Source organism: Camponotus vicinus, unplaced genomic scaffold (genome assembly GCF_025532165.1).
Source record: "Camponotus vicinus isolate PSW18456_S1 unplaced genomic scaffold, iyCamVici1.0 SCAF_6, whole genome shotgun sequence".
Classification (NCBI taxonomy): Eukaryota; Metazoa; Arthropoda; class Insecta; order Hymenoptera; family Formicidae; genus Camponotus; species Camponotus vicinus.
Window position 1 is genome coordinate 18,350,588 of NW_028141978.1, and position 24,582 is coordinate 18,375,169.

The 24,582-nt window shown below is 30.0% G+C and overlaps 1 protein-coding gene across 1 annotated transcript in view; it reads left to right on the forward strand.

The window, feature by feature from the left end:
- Positions 1–295: 295 nt before the first annotated feature.
- LOC145972649 (cytochrome P450 4C1-like) overlaps positions 296–24,582 on the forward strand; it is a 28,488-nt gene continuing 4,201 nt past the window's right edge. The window contains exons 1-7 of the mRNA XM_083101398.1: positions 296–494; positions 1,770–1,879; positions 2,140–2,230; positions 5,300–5,485; positions 7,244–7,337; positions 20,996–21,098; positions 21,282–21,387. Of these exons, the coding sequence (XP_082957524.1) occupies positions 338–494; positions 1,770–1,879; positions 2,140–2,230; positions 5,300–5,485; positions 7,244–7,337; positions 20,996–21,098; positions 21,282–21,387 (847 nt within the window). The 5' untranslated portion in view covers positions 296–337. The remainder of the gene's footprint in view (positions 495–1,769; positions 1,880–2,139; positions 2,231–5,299; positions 5,486–7,243; positions 7,338–20,995; positions 21,099–21,281; positions 21,388–24,582) is intronic.

Sequence of the window (24,582 nt, forward strand, 5' to 3'; positions counted from 1 at the left end):
AGAGAGATTGAATCTTCTGAATTGAAGTGTGAATTTTGATTATATTGTCACTTTTCTAGTAATTTTTTTGAATGTAAATGTAAGTGTATTAACTATATTAATTGTAAATGTATTAATTATATTAAATGTAAATAATATATTAACTATAAAAAATATATAATTAGTACATTTTATTTTATTTATGATTATCTTAATCTTATCTTGATATATATATTTAAGATATCAAAGTAATTATTATTCTGATAAAGCGAATATATTATCTATGTCATGATATATGATTCAAAGATCAGAGGAATTCAAGAAGATTGAACTTTATTAGACGACATCGAATCAAAAGATGATGATTATTATTATATTTTTATTATCCATTCTTAGTTTATTAGTATATAATTATTATGTGCATCATGGAAGAAATGGGCAACTTATTAATCTTATCCCTGGACCACTAGGCTATCCGATTTCTGGTAATTCACTGGAATTCCTTGTTTCGGCAGGCAAGTAAAAATTTCTAATATTTCAGTTAAGTAAAAATTTCAAGTATTCACATTAATCAGCGTATCCATCATTTATAAAGAAGCGAAAGTTAAATGTATTCTGAAACATATACATATACTTATCAATATTATTGAGTATTGAATACACAGGCCTGCGAAGGTCAGTTACAAAAAGCAGAGTAAAAATCTGATAGGTTTTTTGATGCTGAAAAAGAATCTGGCCGCAGAATTTTTCCAGCACGTCAAGTTTTCGAGTAATTTATAATTAAATAGTTCAAAAATGGCAATTTCGGCAAATTTCATGAATTTATTATGGAAGAACCTAATTTTTTAAAATGTTTCTGCCAATGGCATCATATCAAGAGACACGGTAGTGTCTCGCGCCAAGTTTATGCGAAACATTCCGTGTATCTATACGCGAGTCGGACAGTTGAAAATAACTCAGATTACCGGATTTCAATAACGGCTGAACGGATCGAATTTTTATTAGGATTAATCGATAGAGCGAGTTTGAATTATACAGGGTGTATCTGAAATGATGCACTAAACTTTAGGAATGATCGTTTCGCATGGAAAGTTGCAAACCCATGTGGAACCATACAATAATAGACCTCGTTTCGCGCTGTCTCAGAGATGGGGTGGGGTGGATCTCGCTTCGCATGGAAAGTTAAAATAAATAATAAGTCTGCGAATATTGTTTTCTAGCAATTATTCGTTAGGCTGAAAAATGTGTGAATGCTCTCTCCACAGGATATGCGTCAATGCCGTTGCCACGGATGGATTCTGTCACTCGTTGATCAAATGGGCGTAAAGACATGTCCGACCTCTTCCCACATACATCCCTATCTTTCTCTATGGTCCCCCACACTGTGGGGGACCATACTCTCCCGTAGGGGGGGGGGGTAGCGGTGTCCCCGCATGTACTTTGCAAGACAAAGCAAAGTTTACAAATACATATATTCTATTAAAATTATTTTTGAATTTATTATTTTTATCTTTTTTCAGCCTATATCTCCAAAACTATTTGAGTCCGATCCTTATTTATATATATATATATATATATATATATATATATATATATATATATACGAAATTACTCGGGAAGATCTTCCCTATAACATATTTAAAAATAAAGCAAATCGGAGAGGAGGCCCCTTTTATGCACAATTACCGTTTTCGATGTATTTGACTGCTGATATAGTGATTATTTGCAATAATAATAAAATTAATCCAAAATCTTGTGTCAATATTTATAATATTTTTTTATATTTTCAGAAGAACAATGGAAATGGTTGCATACCACATTTGACAAATATTATCCCATTACAAAACTTTGGGCTTTCTTTAGGCCTATTGTATCTATTCGTCATCCAGATGATTTAGAAGTAATGAAATATAAAAGAAATTCAACTTTAGAAAATGAATTATGATATAGCTAAATTTGAAAATCTTGCATTTGAGAAAATTTTTGTCTGTAAAAAAATGTTTTTTTCAAAAAATAAAAAGAGGAAATCATTAAAGATAAAAATAAAAAATATGAGAGATTTTAACTAAATTATTTGAATATCTCGGAATGAATGCTATACAATAAACTAATATTTCATGCTTAACATCTGTTATTGCTCTCAATCTTCTGTAATTTCAGATCATACTAAGCAGCACTAAACACATCGAAAAAAGTAAAACATATGACTTATTACATCCTTGGCTCGGCACAGGTCTTCTCACCAGCACAGGTAATGTTAATAACTTTTCGGATATACTTTAATATTATAATTTGTTAGCTTGTCTCCATTATAGAAATAAAATTTAATGAAATAAAATTTTCCGATTAAATTCTAATATTATCTTAAGTGATAAATTTATATAACTTGTAAGCTAATTAATTTAGAAAAGAGATTTACGCTTAAATGCAAACGCAATTATATTGAGGAATAATTTTATCGTTACATATATACAGGGTGTCATGAAAGTGATCATAATTTTAAAAAATTAAGGTAGATTGGCTCAAAGTTAGAAGAAAAGTCTTGTACAGTTATGCAATATTCGCAATAATTAACGAGAAATAAATTAAAGAAAATCAACCAATGAGCGTGGCTAGAAGTGCGCGGCGGCGAAGGCGGTCTCATTGTAACATAATGGCGGCGCGCGGCGAAGGCTCCTCCCCTCCCCAATCACCGCTTCGCCGCGCGCCGCCATTATGTTGCAATGAGAATATTGCATAACTGTACAAGACTTTTCTTCTAACTTTGAGCCAATCTACCTTAATTTTTAAAATTATAATCAATTTCATGACACCCTGTATATAGGATGGTTTAAAAGTCTGAAAACGGTCAATTATTTTCGAAAATAGTAGTCCTGTGGGAAAATGTTTCAAACAAAAGTTGTAGGGTTTTAAAAGACGCATTACACAGTAATATTACTATGACCTGAAGAGTGTCGTTAAGGTCACGTCAAGATCACCTTCAATTTCTTAAACAGAACCTCCTATTTTTTATTACATATTCTTATAGCTTATCTCGAGAGCTTTCCAAAACACTATAATTAAATTAGTTTTCATTAAGTACTTTCCGCGTTATGAGGCTTGAAATAATTTCTCAATTTTACATAAACCATAAAATATCTCGTAAAATATTCATTTTTCGATTATCTTACATTAATACTTTTATGCACAAAATAATGAGAGGAATCAATTGGTGTAAAGAAAAAACATAGTTGTTTCTAAGAAAAAAAATGTAATTGTTAATTGCAATTTACATATTTTTTCTTCGAAACAATTTTGTGTTTTCTTTACGCCAATTGAATCCTCTCATTATTTTGTGCATAAAAGCATTAAGGTAAAATAACCGTAAAATGAATATTTTACTAGATATTTTATGGTTTATGTAAAATTAAGAAATTATTTCAAGCCTCATAACTTGGAAAGTACTTAATAGAAACTAACTTAATTATAGTGTTTTGGAAAGCTCTCGAGATAAGCTACAAGAATATGTAATAAAAATAGGGGGTTCTATTTAAGAAATTGAAGGTGATCTTGATGTGACCTTAACAACACTCTTTAAGGTCATAGTAATATTAATATGTAATGCGTTACTTAAAACCCTACAACTTTTGTCTGAAACATTTTCCCACAGGACCACTATTTTCGGAGATAATTGACCGTTTCCAGACTTTTAAACCACCCTGTATATATATATATACAGGGTTTAGCAAAAGTGTGGAAACCCCTTAATATTTCGAAAAATACACATTTAAAAAAAAAATGTTTCATACAAAAGTTATAGGGTTTTATGTGGCGCATTACACAGTAACATTATTATGACCTCGAATAGCGTTGTCAAGGTTGTTAATTGCAAATTACATATTTTTTCTTAAAAACAACTATGTTTTTTCTTTACACCAATTGATTCCTCTCATTATTTTGTACATAAAAGTATTAAGGTAAGATAATCGAAAAATGAATATTTTACAAGATATTTTATGGTTTATGTAAAATTAAGAAATGATTTCAAGTCTCATAACTCGGAAAGTACTTAATGAAAACTAACTTAATTATAGTGTTTTGGAAAGCTCTCGAGATAAGCTACAAGAATATGCAAAAGCATATAGGGTGTCCCATTTAAAAAGTTGGAGGTGACCTTCACATAACCTTGACAACGCTATTCGAGGTCATAATAATGTTGCTGTGTAATGCGCCACATAAAACCCTATAACTTTTGTATGAAACATTTTTTTTTAAAATGCGTATTTTTCGAAATATTAAGGGGTTTCCACACTTTTGCTAAACCCTGTATATATATACACCCCATTATGTTACAATTAGACTGCCTTTACCGCCGCGCGATTCTAGCCACGCGCATTGGCTGATCTTCTTTAATTAATTTTTTGTTAATTATTGCAAATATCGCAAAACAGTAGAGGATCTTCCTTCTTAATTTGAGTCAATCTAACTTCATACTTCGGGACTGCGAAAAGTTATCAGTTACCCTGTATATATATATATATTCAATTACATAGAAATAATACATTTTTAATAAAAAAATTGAATTAAATCAAATATCGTTATATCACAGATTTTTTCTTTAATAAATTTTAATTTATTTGTACCTGCCAATTGAATAAAATTTTAATTACATAATCATATAAAATTTACTTGAATGTTTGCAATTACTATATAAATATCATAAGAAGAAGATATAAAAAATTATGAAAAAGCAATATAAAGCAGAAATAAAAATTTCAAATATATAAATAATTAAAATTATTTAAGAACACAGGCCTGCGAAGGTCAGTTACAAAAGGCAGAGTAGGTGAATCTGATATATTTTTTGATATTAAGAACGAATCTGACCGCAGAATTTCCTCAGAACGTTAGATTTTCTAGTAATTTATAGTTAAATAGTCCAAAAATGGCAGTTTCAGCAAATTTCATGAATTTATAATGGAAAACCTAATTTTTTGAAAGACTAGTACTATACGATGCCATTGGCAGAAATATTTCAAAAAATTAGGTTCCAAAAAATCAGAGTTCCCTCTTATGAAAATTCATGAAATTTGCCAAAATAGACATTTTTGGATTATTTAATCACAAATTACTCAAAAACCTGACGTGTTGGAGAAATTCTGCGGCCAGATTCGTTTTCAGCAAAAAATTTATCAGATTCTGCTCTGCTCTTTGTAACTAACCAAACCTAAAATTTCGCAGGCCTGTGGAATTAATCAATTATAAGAAAAATAATCTTACTTAATCGTATATAGTATTATATTTTATCATGCAAAATTTAAATTATTTAATTTTATTTTAGGTACCAAGTGGCAAACGCGACGAAAGATACTAACACCTGCATTTCATTTCAATATATTGAATCAATTTATTGATATCTTAGTGAAAGAGAGTGATCGCATGACAATGTCTTTGAAAAATGTAAAAGGCACAATTATAAAGGATTTAGTACCATTTATTAGTGAACATACGCTGAATGCGATATGCGGTAAGATTTTTAAGATTCCTATTGTATTTTGTTTATAGTTATGTTCGAGGTCTTTTATTCTAAATAATCGTAGCTTAAGAGAAGAACAAAATTTGTTCTTGTATAAAACATTCTGATACAATAAATTAACTACGATTGATAATATTCGTTTTTCATACCTAATCAGTGATGCCAGTTTCGAGACGCTGCCCCCACCACTACATGTAGAGGAGGTAGCGCACACAAAGAAAGAGCCGTGTCCGTACACGACGCCCAGCGCTCGGCTAGCTTCGGATAGTAGAAGAGCGCAGATATATCAGCTGTCTCTTTCTTTCCCGAGCTAGAGTGACGTCACCAAGCAGAAGAAAATCGAGATCTCGAGAGAATTATATATGTTAAAATTATATATATTTTCAATTAGATCTCGTGTGTCCCTTCTCTTCTAGATTAATTATGCGTAATAAATATTTAAATATATAAGAAATTAATACATTAATATTTAAATTAATATATAAATAAATATTTAAATAAAAAATTAAAATATTAATATTTAAATCAATATTTAAATAATTTCTATAAATAAATAAATTCTATAAATTCTAGTTATATTTATTATAAATAATAAAAGATATAAACTCAATTAAAGAAATAAAGAATGGAAGAAATGTAAGTGATAGAAATCCACTCTTGGCCAATATGAACTTAATATATATTTATTTATAAAAATTAATAATTATTAAATATATTTAATATTATAAATTTAATTATACATTAATAATATATATTATTCTTTTTTGTAAATAAGCAACGTACATATTGTTGCTCAACGGAAACCGCGAGAAGGTGGTGGTCTCTTCCGTCAAGAGGAAATGTAAAAAAATGTTTTCTTTAATATTATATTAGATATAATAATTATATATAATAATATAAAATATTTTATATATAATGATTTTAATATAATATTAAGGAAAACATAATATTTTACATTTCCGAAAAATGATAGATACGACAGAGATAGAACAAAGAATAAATAAAAAGGACAGACATAAAATAGATAATATAAAATGATAGATATAAAATATATAGAAGAATATAAAAGACAGAACATAGAAAAAGTAAAGTAATATGTCGAATATTAGCTTCAAGATCACTTTACACGATAAATATATATTAAGTACATATTGGCCAAGAGTGGATTTCTATCACTTACGTTTCTTCCATTCTTTATTTCTTTAATTGATTTATATCTTTTATTATTTATAATAAATATAATTAGAATTTATAGAATTTATTTATTTATAGAAATTATTTAAATATTGATTTAAATATTAATGTTTTAATTTTTTATTTAAATATTTATTTATATATTAATTTAAATATTAATGTATTAATTTCTTATATATTTAAATATTTATTATGCATAATTAATCTAGAAGAGAAGGGACACGCGAGATCTAATTGAAAATATATATAATTTTAACATATATAATTCTCTCGGGATCTCGATTTTCTTCTGCTTGGTGACGTCAGCTCTAGCTCGGGAAAGAAAGAGACAGCTGATATATCTGCGCTCTTCTACTATCCGAAGCTAGCCGAGCGCTGGGAGTCGTGTACGGACACGGCTCTTTCTTTGTGTGCGCTACCTCCTCTACATGTAGTGGTGGGGGCAGCGTCTCGAAACTGGCATCACTGTACCTAATGTTAAAATTATCAATGAAATATTCAACTTTAATATTTTATGATTAAGTTTTCGGCCTTACATAACAAATGCATTTATAGAAACTGCCATGGGTATCTCTCTGCACGATCTCGGGATGTTCCAACAACAATATCGAGAGGCGGTTCACCAAATAATCGAACTGTTTATTTATAGGTAATTTACAGACATACAGATATTATATGGATATAATAAATAATTGTTATAGATGTACAATTCTTTAAATTATGATTGTGATATCTATATCTTTCAAGAGAAAGATATTTAATGATAATCAAGATGAATCATATAAACAAGTAAGACACCGATGTTTAAATTAGCAATCAAAACGTATTGCACTTGTCTACACATATATATTATTTCGAAATAAAAAAGTTTGCAGTTGAATTGCGCAATAAAGTCTAATTATTTTTGATCAAAGAATGTATAGTTGTAAAAAAATATAACCCACACAGCACAGAAACTTGCATCAACATTGCTGCAATGTTACAACATTGCTCACTGCAGTGTAATGTTGCAAAAATAATGCAGAGACATTATTTTGTAATATTACTTTGGCAATGTTGCAGCAACGTTTTAACATAGCGAAAATGTATAACATGTGTTTCTTTACTTGCCGCTACGCGGTGACACCAAATTTAACTAACTCGTATTCGAATTCATCTAAAGTGGATATAAGGTCTACAAAGGACTAATGTAGTAATTATATTTCTTGTCTCGTGTCAGTTTAATTTCTGATAAACTGACTTAGTTTATTTAATATTCTGAATCCTAACGAGGGATCTAGATTATTAAACAAATAATTTGTTTAATAATCTGGATCCCTCATTGGATTTCAGAATATTAAACAGATTTTTCTCAATTGAATGGGTAAATAGAAAATAGTTCATTTGCACGTATTAAAATATTCTGGTGTCGAATGTAAAATAATTGTACGTATATTATTGAGATAAATATTTAAGAAAAATCTAATAAAAAACACTAATATATGTTTTTTAAAGGCATTTTTTCCTATCTTTCTTAAACATTTTTTTATATTTTCAAAGTTTATTTATTAAATTTAAAACGGTGTCTGCATTTGTAGCAAAACACGTTTTAATATTACAAATACGTTGCACCGTAACATTGCTACAATCTTACATTGCAATATTCCTAAAAGCGGATATTTTAACGTTGCTGCAATCCCACAACAATGTGCAGCAACATTTTGCAGTGAATTTGCAACGTTGCAATATTGCGGCGAGATTGCTGCAATGTGTATGCAATCTTTGTGTGCTGTATGGGAATGTTCAAAAAATTTTCTGCATATCTTCTTAGCATATGTATACACACACACACACACACACACATATATATATATACAGGGTGATTCTGAACAAACGTTTGTCTTTAAAATATCAAATTCTTGAATGAATTCTAAAACGATTTTTCCTCTTGCAAAATTTTTCTCGGAGCTTAGTTTTTAAATGAGAATTGTGAGAATTGTGAGAATTGTGAGAATGTGTACGCACACACACACTGATTGTTAGTCATCGCGTATAGCAATCAGCTGATCGCGGCGAGCGTCCCACGTAATCGCCTATATCGCGCCGTCCCTGCCTACCTCTTGTACTCGTTCCGTAAGTAGTTAACTATTTTCCTTTATAGTTTAAAAACTAAGTTCCGGGCAAAATTTTGCAAGAGGAAAAATCGTCTTAGAATTCATTCAAGAATTTGATATTTTAAAGACAAACGTTTGTTCAGAATCACCCTGTATACACAGGGTGTCCCATTTTAATCGATCACCCGGAATAACTTTTTCATATTATAACGTTTCAGACAAAAGTTGTTTGACTAAAAGGGGGACATAAGATGACGCCATTGGTTTGACCTTGGATAATTGTTTGAAAGTCACATGAAGGTCACCTTTAATTTCTTAAGCGGAACCCTCTATTTTTTATTACATATTCTTGTAGCTTATCTTGAGAGCTTTTCAAAACTCTATAATAAAGTATTTTTTCATTGAATACTTTTCGAGTTATAAAACTTGAAATAATTTCTTAATTTTACATAAACTATCAAATATCTAGTAAAATATTCATTTTTTGATTATTTTATCTTAATACTTTTATGTACAAAATAATGAGAGAAATCAATTGTAAGAAAAACACATACCTGTTTCGAAGAAAAAATATGTAATTTGTAATTAACAATTACATATTTTTTCTTGAAAACAACTATGTTTCTTCTTTGCACCAATTGATTCCTCACATTATTATGTACATAAAAAAAGCATTAAGGTAATCAAGTAATTAAGTAAGATAATCAAAAAATCAATCAATGAAAAAATACTTTATTATAGTGTTTTGGAAAGCTCTCGAGATAAACTATAAGAATAAGCAATAAAAAATAGGTTTCGTTTAAAAAATTAAAGGTAACCTTCATGTAACCTTCAAACGACTGTCCAAGGTCAAATAATTGCTACTATCTTATGCCCCCTTGAAACTATAAAACTTTTGTCTGAAACACTTTTTGAAAAACTTCTCCTTTTCGAGATATTCGCATGGATTGATTAAAATGGTCTACCCTGTATATATACAGGATGTCCCATTTTAAAAAACGCATCTCGATAATTCTTCAACGAAGCATTTTCAGCAAAAATGTTTTCAGACAATAGTTGTATGGTTTCAAGGGGAACATAAGATAGTGTCATTAATTTGACCTTGAATAGTTACTTGAAGGTCACGTGAAGGTCATCTTCAATTTTTTAAATGGAACCGCCTACTTCTTATTGCGTATTCTTGCAGCTCATCTCGAGAGTTTTCCAAAACACTATAATAAAGTATTTTTTTATTGAGTACTTTTCGAGTTATGAGACTTAAAATAATATCTTAATTTTACATAAATCATAAAATATCTAGTAAAATATTCATTTTTCGATTATCTTACCTTAATATTTTTATGTACAAAATAATGAGAATAATCAATTGATGTAAAGAAAACACATAATTGTTTCGAAGAAAAAATATGTAATTTGCAATTAACAATTACATATTTTTTCTTAAAAACAACTGTGTGTTTTCTTTACAGCAATTGATTACTCTCTGTTAGAATACAATGGTATATTTCTTTTTATGTGGCAGCACTGATTTGGAGCGAATGTTTTCGTTAGAATTTAGTTTAGTTTTTTTTTATATAAGTTACGTTCGTTAATAAGTCTGTGTTCTACTGTTAATAAGTTCTGAGTTTGTGCTCTTGATAAAGAATTGTAATAAATACTATAATATATATATATATATATGTCGATAATTGTCTACTGTCTTTTAACTTAACGAAAACTAACAGGTTATGGGCCCAGGTCGTAGTGAGCAGTTAAGTTGAGAAGTCGACGTGTGACTAAAAATTTTTTTTTGAGGTTATCTGTAGATCAAGGAGTAAATAATCTGAGAAAATTCTCTTGAAAATGGATCAAGTTCAGATAGCTACACCATCCATCAAGTTAAATGGAGAAAATTGGGTGGTTTGGAAGTTGGTTTCAGACCTCAGTTATTTTAAAAGGATGTGGGTTATTTGATATAGTGGCAGGCGAACAGTTGAGACCGTTAGAGGCAGGCGCAGCTCAGGAATGGGACAAAAATGATGCTAAAGCTCAAGAGTTATTGGTAACAAGAATAGACCAAGGACCGCTCACTCATTTATTGTCATGTAGCACGTCGAGAGAAATGTGATTTAAGTTGAAATCAGTATATGACAAGAGTCCGTAGTAAGTATTCATCTGCTTCAACAAAAATTCTTTACATTGGAATTCAGAGAGTCGGTGTCAACATACATATCACAGTTAGAAGAAATAAGAAACAAGTTAAAACAAGCAGGTGAGGAATTGTCTGAATAAATGATTATGACAAAGATAATAATGTCGCTACCTGAACAATATAAGCATTTTAGATTGGCGTGGGAATCTGTAACTATTGAAAATCAAACCTTGGAAGAGTTGACAGCGAGGCTTTTGATTGAAGAAAAAAGAATGAAGTCATTGGAAGGAGCAAGTGCATTAGCAAGAACGAGTAACAGAAGAGATTTTAAGCATAAAAGAGATGAGAAAGCTTCGAAGAAAATAAAATGCTTCGTGTGTCAGAAACCAAGGCATATAGCTAAACATTGCTTCAAGAATGAAGATTCCAAGACAAATGTGAAGAAATGCCAGGTATACGAGAAAGCCGGACATACAAGCGAAAATTGCTGGTTTCGAAAGAATAAAGAAAGTGAAAAGGATAAATATACGAAAGCAGACAAGAAATCAGAAATAAATGTATTTATAGGAGCAAGTACAAACTTAAATTCAAATGATTGGTGTTTGGACTCAGGAGCAAGCGAACATATGTGCAACGACAAGAATTTGAAACGCTGAAAGAAGAACAAGCAGCTGGTAAAATAAAAATCGGTGATGGAACTCTATTAGACGTCGAAGGAACAGGAACTGTTAAATTATACGCATGGAATGTGTGGATCAGAGTTTATATAAACATACTTATCAGATGTGATGTATGTACCGAAATTAAAAGTTAATTTATTCTCAGTCAGCCATACTTTGGATAAAGGATATCGTTTAATCTCTGATGATAAAAGGTGCAAGTTTTTGGACAAAAATGGAAAGGTTCGAGCAATAGCAGAATGATGTAATAAATTATACAAGATGAAATTTAGAAAAGAAGACAATACATCGTAGCCAGAATTAAATAATACAAATAGTTCGTACAAGCAGGAAGATGTCTTTGAGTGTCATTTAGTCGACAAAGTAGATAGTTTGAGGGCATGGCATTGTCGGTTTGCACATCAGAATTTCGATCAAGTCAAGAAAATCTTAACTAGAAATAATATAAAGTACGTAGAAGACAAAGTAAATAAAGTTTATGAAGAGTGTATGGTTGGAAAGCAACACAGGAATCTATTTCACACGAGCGACTCAAGAGCGAAAAGGGCACTAGAACTGGTTCATGCCGACGTGTGCGGCCCTATGGAAACAACTTCATTGGGAGGAACAAGATATTTTTTGGTGATAAAGGATGACTATTCATCATATCGTTATGTATATTTTATGAAATGCAAATCAGAAGTAAAGGTAAATATTGAAAGATTTATAATGTTATCAGAACGAGAAACAAATAACAGGATAAAAGTATTGAGGACGGATAACGGCTTAGAATTTCTTAATTCTGAAGTTAGCAAGATGCTAGATCGCCTAGGAATACGACATCAAAGGTCCGTAGTGTACACCCCTCAACAAAATGGAAGAGCAGAACGGGAAATTCGAACATTAGTTGAAGCAGCTCGTACAATGATACATGGAATGGAAAAGAAATTTTGGGCAGAGGCTGTAAACACCGCAGCCTATGTATTGAATAAGACAGGTACAAGCCCAGTAGAAGGAAAAACCCCGTATGAAGCATATTTTGACAAGTCAATAAATCTCAACAAGTTTAAAATTTTTGGTTCAAGAGTAGCTGTACCAAAGCTGTAGCATATACCAAAGCTGTAGCATATACCAAAAGAGAAACGCCTAAAATGGGATCCAAAGAGCAGAGAAGGAATATTCGTCGGCTATGGCGAAGACGTTAAAGGATTTCGAATATATTTTTCAAATAATAATAAAGTTGAGTATCACAGAGATGTTATATTTCTACCAAATAAAAGGAATAATATTGAAGAAGTTAAGAAAACGATATATTTAGGAGAGGATGAATATGAAGATAGAAGTACTAAAATTGATATTGAAAATACTGAAAAAGACATTTCGACAGATCAAGACGAAGAAAGTAAAGGCGAGAATGACTATGTTTCATACAATGAAGATGATGTCTCCTGTAATGAAGATAATGCCTCATGCAATGAAGATGATGTATTGAGTAATGAAGAAAATACACGCCCTAAATACAATCTAAGAGATAAAAATAATATAAAAAGGCCGGCAAAGTTTGAAGATTATCACATGAGTTTCCTATCTATAATGGAACAGGGAGAGCCAAAAACCTACGGTGAAGCAATATCAAGTAACGAGTCCAGTGAATGGAGGAAAGCAATAGAAGCAGAGGTTAAAACTCTAGAAGATAATAAGATTTGGGTGTGTGTAAAGAAACCTAAAGACAATAAGGTGATCGAATGCCGATGGGTTTTTAAACGTAAAAGAAACGAACATGGTAAGGTAGTATCATATAAAGCCAGATTGGTGGCTAGGGGTTTTCAGCAGACCGATATAGAATTTTTAAATGTATATAGCCCCGTGGCGAAGTTACCGTCTGTAAGAATATTTCTAGCTCTGTGCAATAAATATAATATTCCAATTTTTCAATTAGAGATTTGTAGCGCCTTTTAATATGGAGAGATACAAGAGAATGTTTATATCACATTACCGGAAGGTTTTAACAAGTCAAATGGGTCAGTTTACAGACTTAGAAAATCGTTATATGAACTTAAAAACTCACCAAAAAATTGGAATAAAAAGTTTAATAGCCTAATGTTATCTTTAGAGTTTGTTAATTCAGAGTATGAATATTGTCTATAGGTGAAAACAACTACAGAATACAAGGTTTATATTTTACTTTACGTAGATGATTTATTATTAGCTGGTACTAGTATTGAAGAAGTCGAAAAAGTAAAAGCGGTACTTAAGAAACATTTTAAAATGAAAGATTTATTCTATATCAAACAGTTTCTCGGTATGAATATTTCTCAGAATTTGAAAGAAAAGAAAATTGTCATTACTCAGTCAATGTATTTAAAGAATGTACTGGATAAGTTTGATATGCAAAATTGTAAACCAGCGTCTACACCTATGGATATAAATTTTAGACATGATCTATTAAAAAGAGATAAATCAGAAAATCCTAAAATCGAGCATAAGTGTAGAAAATTGATAGGATCTCTTATGTATGCTATGGTATGTTCTAGGCCAGATTTGTGTATTTCAATAAGTATATTAAGCAGATATCAGTCATGTGCTAGCCAGGAGTTGTGGTATGCGTTAAAAAGGTTGTTAAGATATGTAAAAGACACTGTAGATATGAGTTTAATTTTTAAGAAATCAGATAAAAATGAAAATCTCATGTATGGATATGTTGACTCGGATTGGGCGACAAAGTCGATCGTAAGTCGACTGCAGGGTATGTTTTTAAACTATTTGGATGTACTGTTTCTTGGGCTTCTCGTAAACAGTCAGCAGTTGCTTTATCTTCGACTGAAGCAGAATATGTAGCACTTAGTTTAGCTACTAGTGAAGCATGTTGGCTAAGATACTTATTTAAAGATTTAAAAATTGATAACAATTATATACCCGTAAAATTTTATGGGGATAATCAGTCAGCTATTAAAGTATGTAATAATCCTGGATTTCATCAAAAATTAAAACATGTTGATATTAAAGTTCATTTTGTTCAAAATAAATTAAGAGAAAATGTTATTCAAATAGAATATCTAAACACTGATAAACAGGTTGCTGATATGTCTACCAAACCGCTGGGAAAGTAAAGTTTCCAGAAGTTTCATACTATTTTAGGTATAGAATAAGCTTAAAAATAATATAACATATTGTTAAAGAAATTTGCCATTGAAGGGGGGTGTTAGAATACAATGGTATATTTCTTTTTATGTGGCAGCACTGATTTGGAGCGAATGTTTTTGTTCCTAGAGTTTAGTTTAGTTTTTTTTTTTATATAAGTTACGTTCGTTAATAAGTCCGTGTTCTACTGTTACGAGTTTGTGCTCTTGATAAAGAATTATAATAAATACTATAATATACAGGGTGAGCCATTTTAATTAACGCACGCAATTATTTCGGAAACAAAGCATTTTAGAGAAAAATGTTTCAGACAAAAGTTTTATGGTTTCGAGGGGGCCATAAGATGGTATCATTGGTTTGACACTGAAGAGTCATTTGAAGGTCACGTGAAGGTCACTTCAATTTTTTTAAATGGAACACCCTATATATTTTTGCACACTCTTGTAGCTTATCTCGAGAGCTTTCCAAAACACTATAATTAAGTACCTTTTCGTTAAGTACTTTTTGAGTTATGAGGCTTGAAATAATTTCTTAATTTTACATAAACCGTAAAATATCTTGTAAAATATTCATTTTTCGATTATCTTACCTTAATACTTTTACGTACAAAATAATGAGAGGAATCAATTGGTCTAAAGAAAACACATAGTTGTTTTGAAGAAAAAATATGTAATTTGCAATTAACAATTCCATATTTTTTCTTAAAAACAACTATGTGTTTTCTTTAGACCAATTGATTCCTCTCATTATTTTGTACGTAAAAGTATTAAGGTAAGATAATCGAAAAATGAATATTTTACAAGATATTTTACGGTTTATGTAAAATTAAGAAATTATTTCAAGCCTCATAACTCAAAAAGTACTTAACGAAAAGGTACTTAATTATAGTGTTTTGGAAAGCTCTCGAGATAAGCTACAAGAGTATGCAAAAATATATAGGGTGTTCCATTTAAAAAAATTGAAGTGACCTTCACGTGACCTTCAAATGACTCTTCAGTGTCAAACCAATGATACCATCTTATGGCCCCCTTGAAACCATAAAACTTTTGTCTGAAACATTTTTCTCTAAAATGCTTTGTTTCCGAAATAATTGCGTGCGTTAATTAAAATGGCTCACCCTGTATATATACAGGGTGACCCATTTTAACTTAGGCAGCCAAATAACTCGAAAAATAAGCAAGATAGAGAAAAATGTTTTAGACAAAAGTTGTATGGTTTCGAGGGGGCCATAAGATGGTATCATTGGTTTGACCTTGAAGAGTCATTTGAAGGTCACGTGAAGGTCACTTCAATTTTTTTAAATGGAACATCCTATATATTTTTGTACATTCTTGTAGCTCATCTCGAGAGCTTTCCAAAACACTATAATTAAGTACATTTTCGTTAAGTACTTTTTGAGTTATGAGGCTTGAAATAATTTCTTAATTTTACATAAACCGTAAAATATCTTGTAAAATATTCATTTTTCGATTACCTTACCTTAATAGTTTTATGTACAAAATAATGAGAGGAATCAATTGGTGTAAAGAAAACACATAGTTGTTTCGAAGAAAAAATATGTAATTTGCAATTAACAATTCCATATTTTTTCTTAAAAACAACTATGTGTTTTCTTTACACCAATTGATTCCTCTCATTATTTTGTATATAAAAGTATTAAGGTAAGATAATCGAAAAATGAATATTTTACAAGATATTTTACGGTTTATGTAAAATTAAGAAATTATTTCAAGCATCATAATTCAAAAAGTACTTAACGGAAAGGTACTTAATTATAGTGTTTTGGAAAGCTCTCGAAATAAGCTACAAGAATGTACAAAAATATATAGGGTATTCCATTTAGAAAAATTGAAGTGACCTTCACGTGACCTTCAAATGACTCTTCAAGGTCAAACCAATGATACCATCTTATGGCCCCCTCGAAACCATACAACTTTTGTCTAAAACATTTTTCTCTATCTTGCTTATTTTTTGAGTTATTTGGCTGCCTAAGTTAAAATGGGTCACCCTGTATATATATATATATATATATATATATATATATATATATATGTCGATAATTGTCTACTGTTTTTTAACTTAACGAAAACTAACACTCATTATTTTGTACATAAAAATATTAAGGTAAGATAATCGAAAAATGAATACTGTACTAGATATTTTATGGATTCTGTAAAATTAAGAAAGTATTTCAAGCCTCATAACTCGAAAAGTACTCAATGAAGAAATATTTTATTTTTGGAAAGCTCTCGAGATGAGCTGCAAGAATATGCAATAAAAAGTAGGCAGTTCCATTTAAAAAATTGAAGGTGACCTTCACGTAACTATTCAAGGTCAAATTAATGACATCATCTTATGTCCCCCTTGAAATCATACAACTTTTGCCTGAAACATTTTTGCTGAAAATGCTTCGTTGAAGAATGATCGAGGTGCGTTTTTTAAAATGGGACACCCTATATATATATATATATATATATATATATATATATATATATATATATACAGGGTGTCCCATTTTAACTTGGACAGTAAAATATCTCAAAAACTAAGACCAGCAAACAAAAATGTTTCAGACAAAAGTTGTATGGTTTTTAGGGGGACATAAGATGGTATCATTGGTTTGACCTTGAAGAGTTATTTGAAGGTCACATGAAGGTCATCTTCAATTTCTTAAACGGAACCTACTATTTGTCATTGCATATTCTTGTAGCTTATCTCGAGAGTTTTCCAAAACACTATAATTAAGTACCTTTTCGTTAAGTATTTTTTGAGTTATGAGGCTTGAAATAATTTCTTAATTTTACATAAACCGTAAAATATCTTGTAAAATATTCATTTTTCGATTATCTTATCTTAATACTTTTATGTACAAAATAATGAGAGGAATCAATTGGTGTAAAGAAAACACATAGTTGTTCTTAAGAAAAAATATGGAATTGTTAATTGTAAATTGCATATTTTTTCTTCAAAACAACTGTGTTTTCTTAAAATAATCGAAAAATGAATATTTTACAAGATATTTTACAGTTTATGTAAAATTAAGAAATGATTTCAAGCCTTCTAACTCAAAAAGTACTTGAGGGAAAAATATTTTATTGTAGTGTTTTGGAAAGCCCTCGAAATAAGCTACAAGAATATGCAATAAAAAATATAGTGTTCCATTTAAGAAATTGAAGGTGACCTTGGCGACGCCATCTAAGGTCAAACACATGGCGCCAGTGAATAGACCTTTTTACACCCTACAACTTTGGTTCGAAACATTTTTCTCAGAAACATTTTGTTTTCGAGATATTTGACCGTTTCCAGACTTTTCTAACACCCTGTATATACAGGGTGGACCATTTTAACCTTTAATGGAGAATAACTCGAAAACCAAACCCGGGAGAGAAAAATGTTTCAGACAAAAGTTGTTTGGTTTCGAGGGGGCCATAAGATGATATCATTGGTTTGACCTTGAAGAGTTATTTGAAGGTCACTTGAAGGTCATCTTCAATTTCTTAAATGGAACCTACTATTTATCATTGCATATTCTTGTAGCTTATCTCGAGAGTTTTCCAAAACACTATAATTAAGTACCTTTTCGTTAAGTACTTTTTGAGTTATGAGGCTTGAAATAATTTCTTAATTTTACATAAACCGTAAAATATCTTGTAAAATATTCATTTTTCGAATATCTTACCTTAATACTTTTATGTACAAAATAATGAGAGGAATCAACTGGTGTAAAGAAAACACATAGTTGATTTGAAGAAAATATATGTAATTTGCAATTAACAATTCCATATTTTTTCTTAAAAACAACTATGTGTTTTCGGTACACCAATTGATTCCTCTCATTATTTTGTACGTAGAAGTATTAAGGTAAGATAATCGAAAAATGAATATTTTACAAGATATTTTACGGTTTATGTAAAATTAAGAAATTATTTCAAGCCTCATAACTCAAAAAATACTTAACGAAAAGGTACTTAATTATAGTGTTTTGGAAAACTCTCGAGATAAGCTACAAGAATATGCAATGACAAATAGTAGGTTCCGTTTAAGAAATTGAAGGTGACCTTCATGTGACCTTCAAATAACTCTTCAAGGTCAAACCAATGATACCATCTTATGTCCCCCTCGAAACCAAACAACTTTTGTCTGAAACATTTTTCTCTCCCGGGCTTGGTTTTCGAGTTATTCTCCATTAAAAGTTAAAATGGTCCACCCTGTATATATGGTGTTTCAGACCACCCGTCCACCGCTTTTCTTTCAAAAACTAAGCATTTTTGAGAAAAACGTTTTATACAAAAATTGTATGGTTTTGAGGGAAACATAAGATGGTGTCATTGGTTACAACCTCAATAGTCGTTTGAAGGTCACGTAAAGGTCACTTTCAATTTCTTAAATGGGTCTCCCTACTTTTCATTGCATATTCTTGTAGCTTATCTCAAGAGCTTTCCAAAACATTATAATTAAATATTTTTTCATTAAGTACTTTTCGAGCTATGAGGCTTGAAATAATTTCTTAAACTATACATAAACTTAACATTTCTTAAACTTTACATAAACTATAAAATATCTAATAAAATATTCATTTTTCGATTATCTTACCTTGACACTTTTATGTACAAAATAATGTGAGGAATCAATTGGTGTAAAGAAAAAACATAATTGTCTCGAAGAAAAAATATGTAATTGTTAATTGCAAATTACATATTTTTTCTTCGAGACAATTATGTTTTTTCTTTACACCAATTGATTCCTCACATTATTTTGTACATAAAAGTGTGAAGGTAAGATAATCGACAAATGAATATTTTATTAGATATTTTATAGTTTATGTAAAATTAAGAAATTATTTCAAGCCTCATAGCTCGAAAAGTACTTAATGAAAAAATATTTAATTATAGTGTTTTGGAAAGCTCTTGAGATGAGCTACAAGAATATGCAATGAAAAGTAGGGATTCCCATTTAAGAAATTGAAATTGACCTTTACGTGACCTTCAAACGACTATTGAGGGTGTAACCAATGACACCATCTTATGTTTCCCTCAACACCATACAATTTTTGTCTAAAACGTTTTTCTCAAAAATGCTTAGTTTTTGAAAGAAAAGCGGTGGACGGGTGGTCGGAAACACCCTGTATATATAAAGATTATTTTATAACGATTGTATCAGCGAGCGCAGTAAACTGAACAAACAAGTCTTCTACCATTGAAATATTAATCAAAAAGAATTTGCTAATGACGCGTTTCACGCAGCTAGATTACAGGATATATTACATCCTAGGCGTATCAACAAAAAGTACGGCTACGAAAAGACGAGAGTTCGGGATTCGTACGGCCAAACGGCACTGACTTTTCATTACCATGTGACACTTGATACTAACATACACTACTCAAAAAAAAATAGGGAACACTTTTTGTATCCTAAAAATTTTGCTATGTTTAAATCGCTGAAACTCGTCGAAAAATCATCGTAGACAAAAAATTAAAAAAGCATTTTGAAACTTAAAATTTCAACTTTAACGCGCAGTTGGTGGTTTTTAAAATTTTTTTTATCTTCCTTATTCTGCGCTTTGAAAAAGAAACACACTGTTTAGTTCCTTAAAATTATGTATTTTTAACACGTCGCAACTTGATAAAAAAATTTTTCTCGAGAAATTCAACTAAAATTCCATAAACTACAACATTTTGCCTACAAAACTTTTTTTTTTAATTTTCCTACGATTTTCTTTGACTGATTAATACGATTATGAAGATAAACCAGTACTTTTGAGATATGATGTCTTGAGATATGATACTCGACGAAAAATCATCGTAGATAAAAAATAAAAAAAGTATTTTGAAGCTTGAAATTTTAACTTTAACGCGCTATCGTTAATTTTTAAAATTTGTTTATCTTTCCTGTTCTGTGTTTTAAAAAGAACATTGTTTTGTTCCTTAAAATTACGTATTTTTGACACTCTGCAGTTCGGTAAAAAAATTTTTCGAAAAAATGTTGTTACGAGCAGTGATACAATCTTTATGAGATACCCTGCATATATAAAGAAAATTTTAAGTAAATATATGAAGAAAATATATAGTAAGATTAGAATTTTATATATGCATATATATATATATATATATATATATATATATATGCATATATAAAATTCTAATCTTACTATATATTTTCTTCATATATTTACTTAAAATTTTCTTTATAATTTTACATGGCCTTAAATAATGGTTTTAAATATTTTTACAAAATTACATCATTATTGAAATTATATATATAATCTTATCTAATTACGATTTAGATTACCGAGATATTGGCTTCATAATAATCTGTTATTCGCGTTATCACCACAAGGAAGGAGACAAAAAAAGGTCCTTGAAATATTACATAGATTTACGGAAAAAGTAAGTTATATCAAGTACTCTCTCCTTTTTATGAAATTACAATAAATTTCATAATCTTCATGCAGTAAGTTTATGGGATTATATCATATAGATATCAAAATTTATTGTTATATTATTATTATATTATATTAATGTGTTATTTAATAAAAATCATAAAAAAAATTTAATTATGTATTTATGTAGATTATTGCAGAAAGGAAACTTTATCACGAATGCACTAATGGTCGATACTTAAAAAACTTTGAAAGTGGAAAAAAGCCGGAGATAGATGATACAGAAGTGTTCGGAAGTACGTAAGATGATCAGAGCTCATACAGCACAGAAAAGTTGCAAGACATTGCAGAATATTTTCATTTTTGAAACATTGCAATATTGCAAATTTTGCTATATTATTACTGTAAAATTGCGGCAACATTAAGATATTCGCTTTTTTAATATTGCAACGAAATCATATAGTAACATTGCAATGTAATATGCAACAAAACATCATGGTTACATTGCAATGTAATGTGCAACGAAACATCATGGTTACATTGCAATGTGTTGAAAAGAATACAACGTTATTGCAACCATCTAGTAATATTTGCATATGGAATATTTTTGTTTATGATAGATATCTCGAAAGCTTATAAAAACTTATAAAATATAATTGATTGATGTTTCTATGTTCTTCAAATTAGATCTCTAAGATGTGTTTATTTAAGGGCTTAACCATTTATAAAACATTTAAAAAATGTTTATTAGTGTTTTTATATATTAAATGTTTATCTCAATAATCTATACACGATCATCTTACATTCACTCGGAAATAGGAATACTTTAATACACGCAATATATAAATAGACTATTTATCCATCTTTCTCTTTCTCTCCCTCCCTCTCCCCCTAATTTCAAATAATCTGTTTAATATTCTGAATCCCAATCCAAAATATTTTAAATTAACTTAATTATTTTAAATCAGAAATTAAACTGGTAACAGAAAAGAAATACACTTTGGATCTTATGTTAGTACCAGCCTTTATAAGCTTTATATCCATTTCATGATGAAAAATTGAAGAAGGGTTAGTTAAATTTGGTTTCGCCGCATAGCGAAGGAACACATACCACATATTATTACATATTTTCGCTATTTTAAAATGTTGTTGCAACAGTGCTAAAATAAAACAATGTCTATTATAAATAATGTCTATTGTAAATAATGTCTATTATAAAATAATGTCTTTGCAATATTTCTACAATACTGCAATGTGCAATGTTGTAACAAGCAATGTTACTACAAACTTCTCTGCTGTACGCAAGAGAAAGAGAGAGAAAAAGGTTCTAATTTAAATTTAAATAGCACAATATAATATTATACAGGATGGTCCATTTAAGTAAGGCTACGTAATATCTTTTCGAATTGTGATGCAAAAAATACTTTTTATATAATGTGAATGGTATCGAAGGACTGATATCCGGTAAGAATATTTTCCAAAGTCATGTTTTTTGGAGTTTTCAAGGTCATTGATGTTTTTTTACAACTATATTTTTTTATTACATCGTGTAGCTGATCAATAAATATGTTCAGACATGTATAATAACATGATCTTGAGAAATGACCTCGATTTCCAAAAATTAAAGTTTTACGTACAACTTATGTCTATCAAGATCGCAGGCTTCGGCCAAGACGTGACAATCGAGAGCCTATAAATGTAAAATAAACATATTTACTATTACAATACTGGTGATCCATGACGGTTTAAATATTTTTTTCATTTTTAATTTGTCAGAATATCTACGTGTACGAACTGTGCATAACTCAACGCAAGAAAAGATTAATATGATATTCATTTGTGATAAAAGTGATTAATGTTTAAGGGAAACAATTCGAATGTACAAAGTTAGAGCTCGTGCTGATATTAATTCTGAAATAATCAAAAGATTATTATAATCGGTTATTGCTCGTTTCAGACAATATATCATCGTAGAGGGATATCACTTTGAACATCTACGAAGATAATAACTTAAAAAAAAAGTGAATGCTGCCATATACATTTCATGATTAAATCTTCTAGATAGATATTATTAGTGCAATAAAATATTTTTTCACACTTATAAGTTTAGATCTCTCAAAGCCTACGATCTCGACATAAATTTTATGTAAAATTTTAATTTTCGGAAATCGAGGTCATTTTTCAAGGTCATGTTATTATACATGTCTGAACATATTTTTTAATTATCTACACAATGCAATAAAAAAATATATAGTTGTATGCAAAAAAACATCAATGACCTTGAAAACTCCGAAAAAAATGACCTTACAAAAAAAAACTTTTGTCGAATATTGATTTTTTGACCATTCACATTATATAAAAAATATTTTTTGCATCACCACAATTCGAAGAGATATTTAAATGGCCTTACTAAAATGGACCATGCTGTATAAATCATATTATACTATTCATCATATATATACAGGGTCTTCAAAAAGTCCCGGAACGCTAAAATATCTCGAAAACGATCAACTATAATGAAAAATATGTAAGGAACAAAGTTGTAGGACTAAATAAAATGTACCTAATGATGATAAGAATTTGACCTTGGATGAAGTACTCAAGGTCATATGAAGGATCAAATTGATTTTTTTAAATGGAACTCCCCATTTTTTATTGCATATTCTTATAGCTTATTTCAAGAGCTTTCCAAAACACTATAAGTAAGTATTCTTTCGTTAGGTACATCTCGAATTATGAGACTTGAAAGTTACAGTACCGCCGGCATTAGCTTCACCCAAGGTGTACCGCGTGAAGGTTGCTCGGTCGGATTTACACCTCTTGTGTGTGTGTGTGTGTGTGTCATCTACACACACCTACACACACACACACACAGCAGTGAGGATTTGGAGTCAAAAAATACTACGAGAGTGACGAACCGAGGGGTCCTTATCTTTGCTGTGACACACACCCACCGACACATACACCCACACACGCACCTACACCTACACCTATCATTATAGTTGATCGTTTTCGAGATATTTTAGCGTTTCGGGACTTTTTGAAGACTCTGTATATCATTATATACAGGGTGTCCCATTTTAACTTGGACAGTAAAATATCTCAAAAACTAAGCCCAGTAAACAAAAATGTTTCAGACAAAAGTTGTATGGTTTCGAGGGGGCCATAAGATGGTACCATTGGTTTGACCTTGAAGAGTCATTTGAAGGTCACGTGAAGGTCACTTCAATTTTTTTAAATGGAACACCCTATATATTTTTGCACATTCCTGTAGCTTTCTCGAGAGCTTTCCAAAACACTATAATAAAGTACCTTTTCGTTAAGTACTTTTTGAGTTATGAGGCTTGAAATAATTTCTTAATTTTACATAAACCGTAAAATATCTTGTAAAATATTCATTTTTCGATTATCTTACCTTAATACTTTTATGTACAAAATAATGAGAGGAATCAACTGGTGTAAAGAAAACACATAGTTGATTTGAAGAAAAA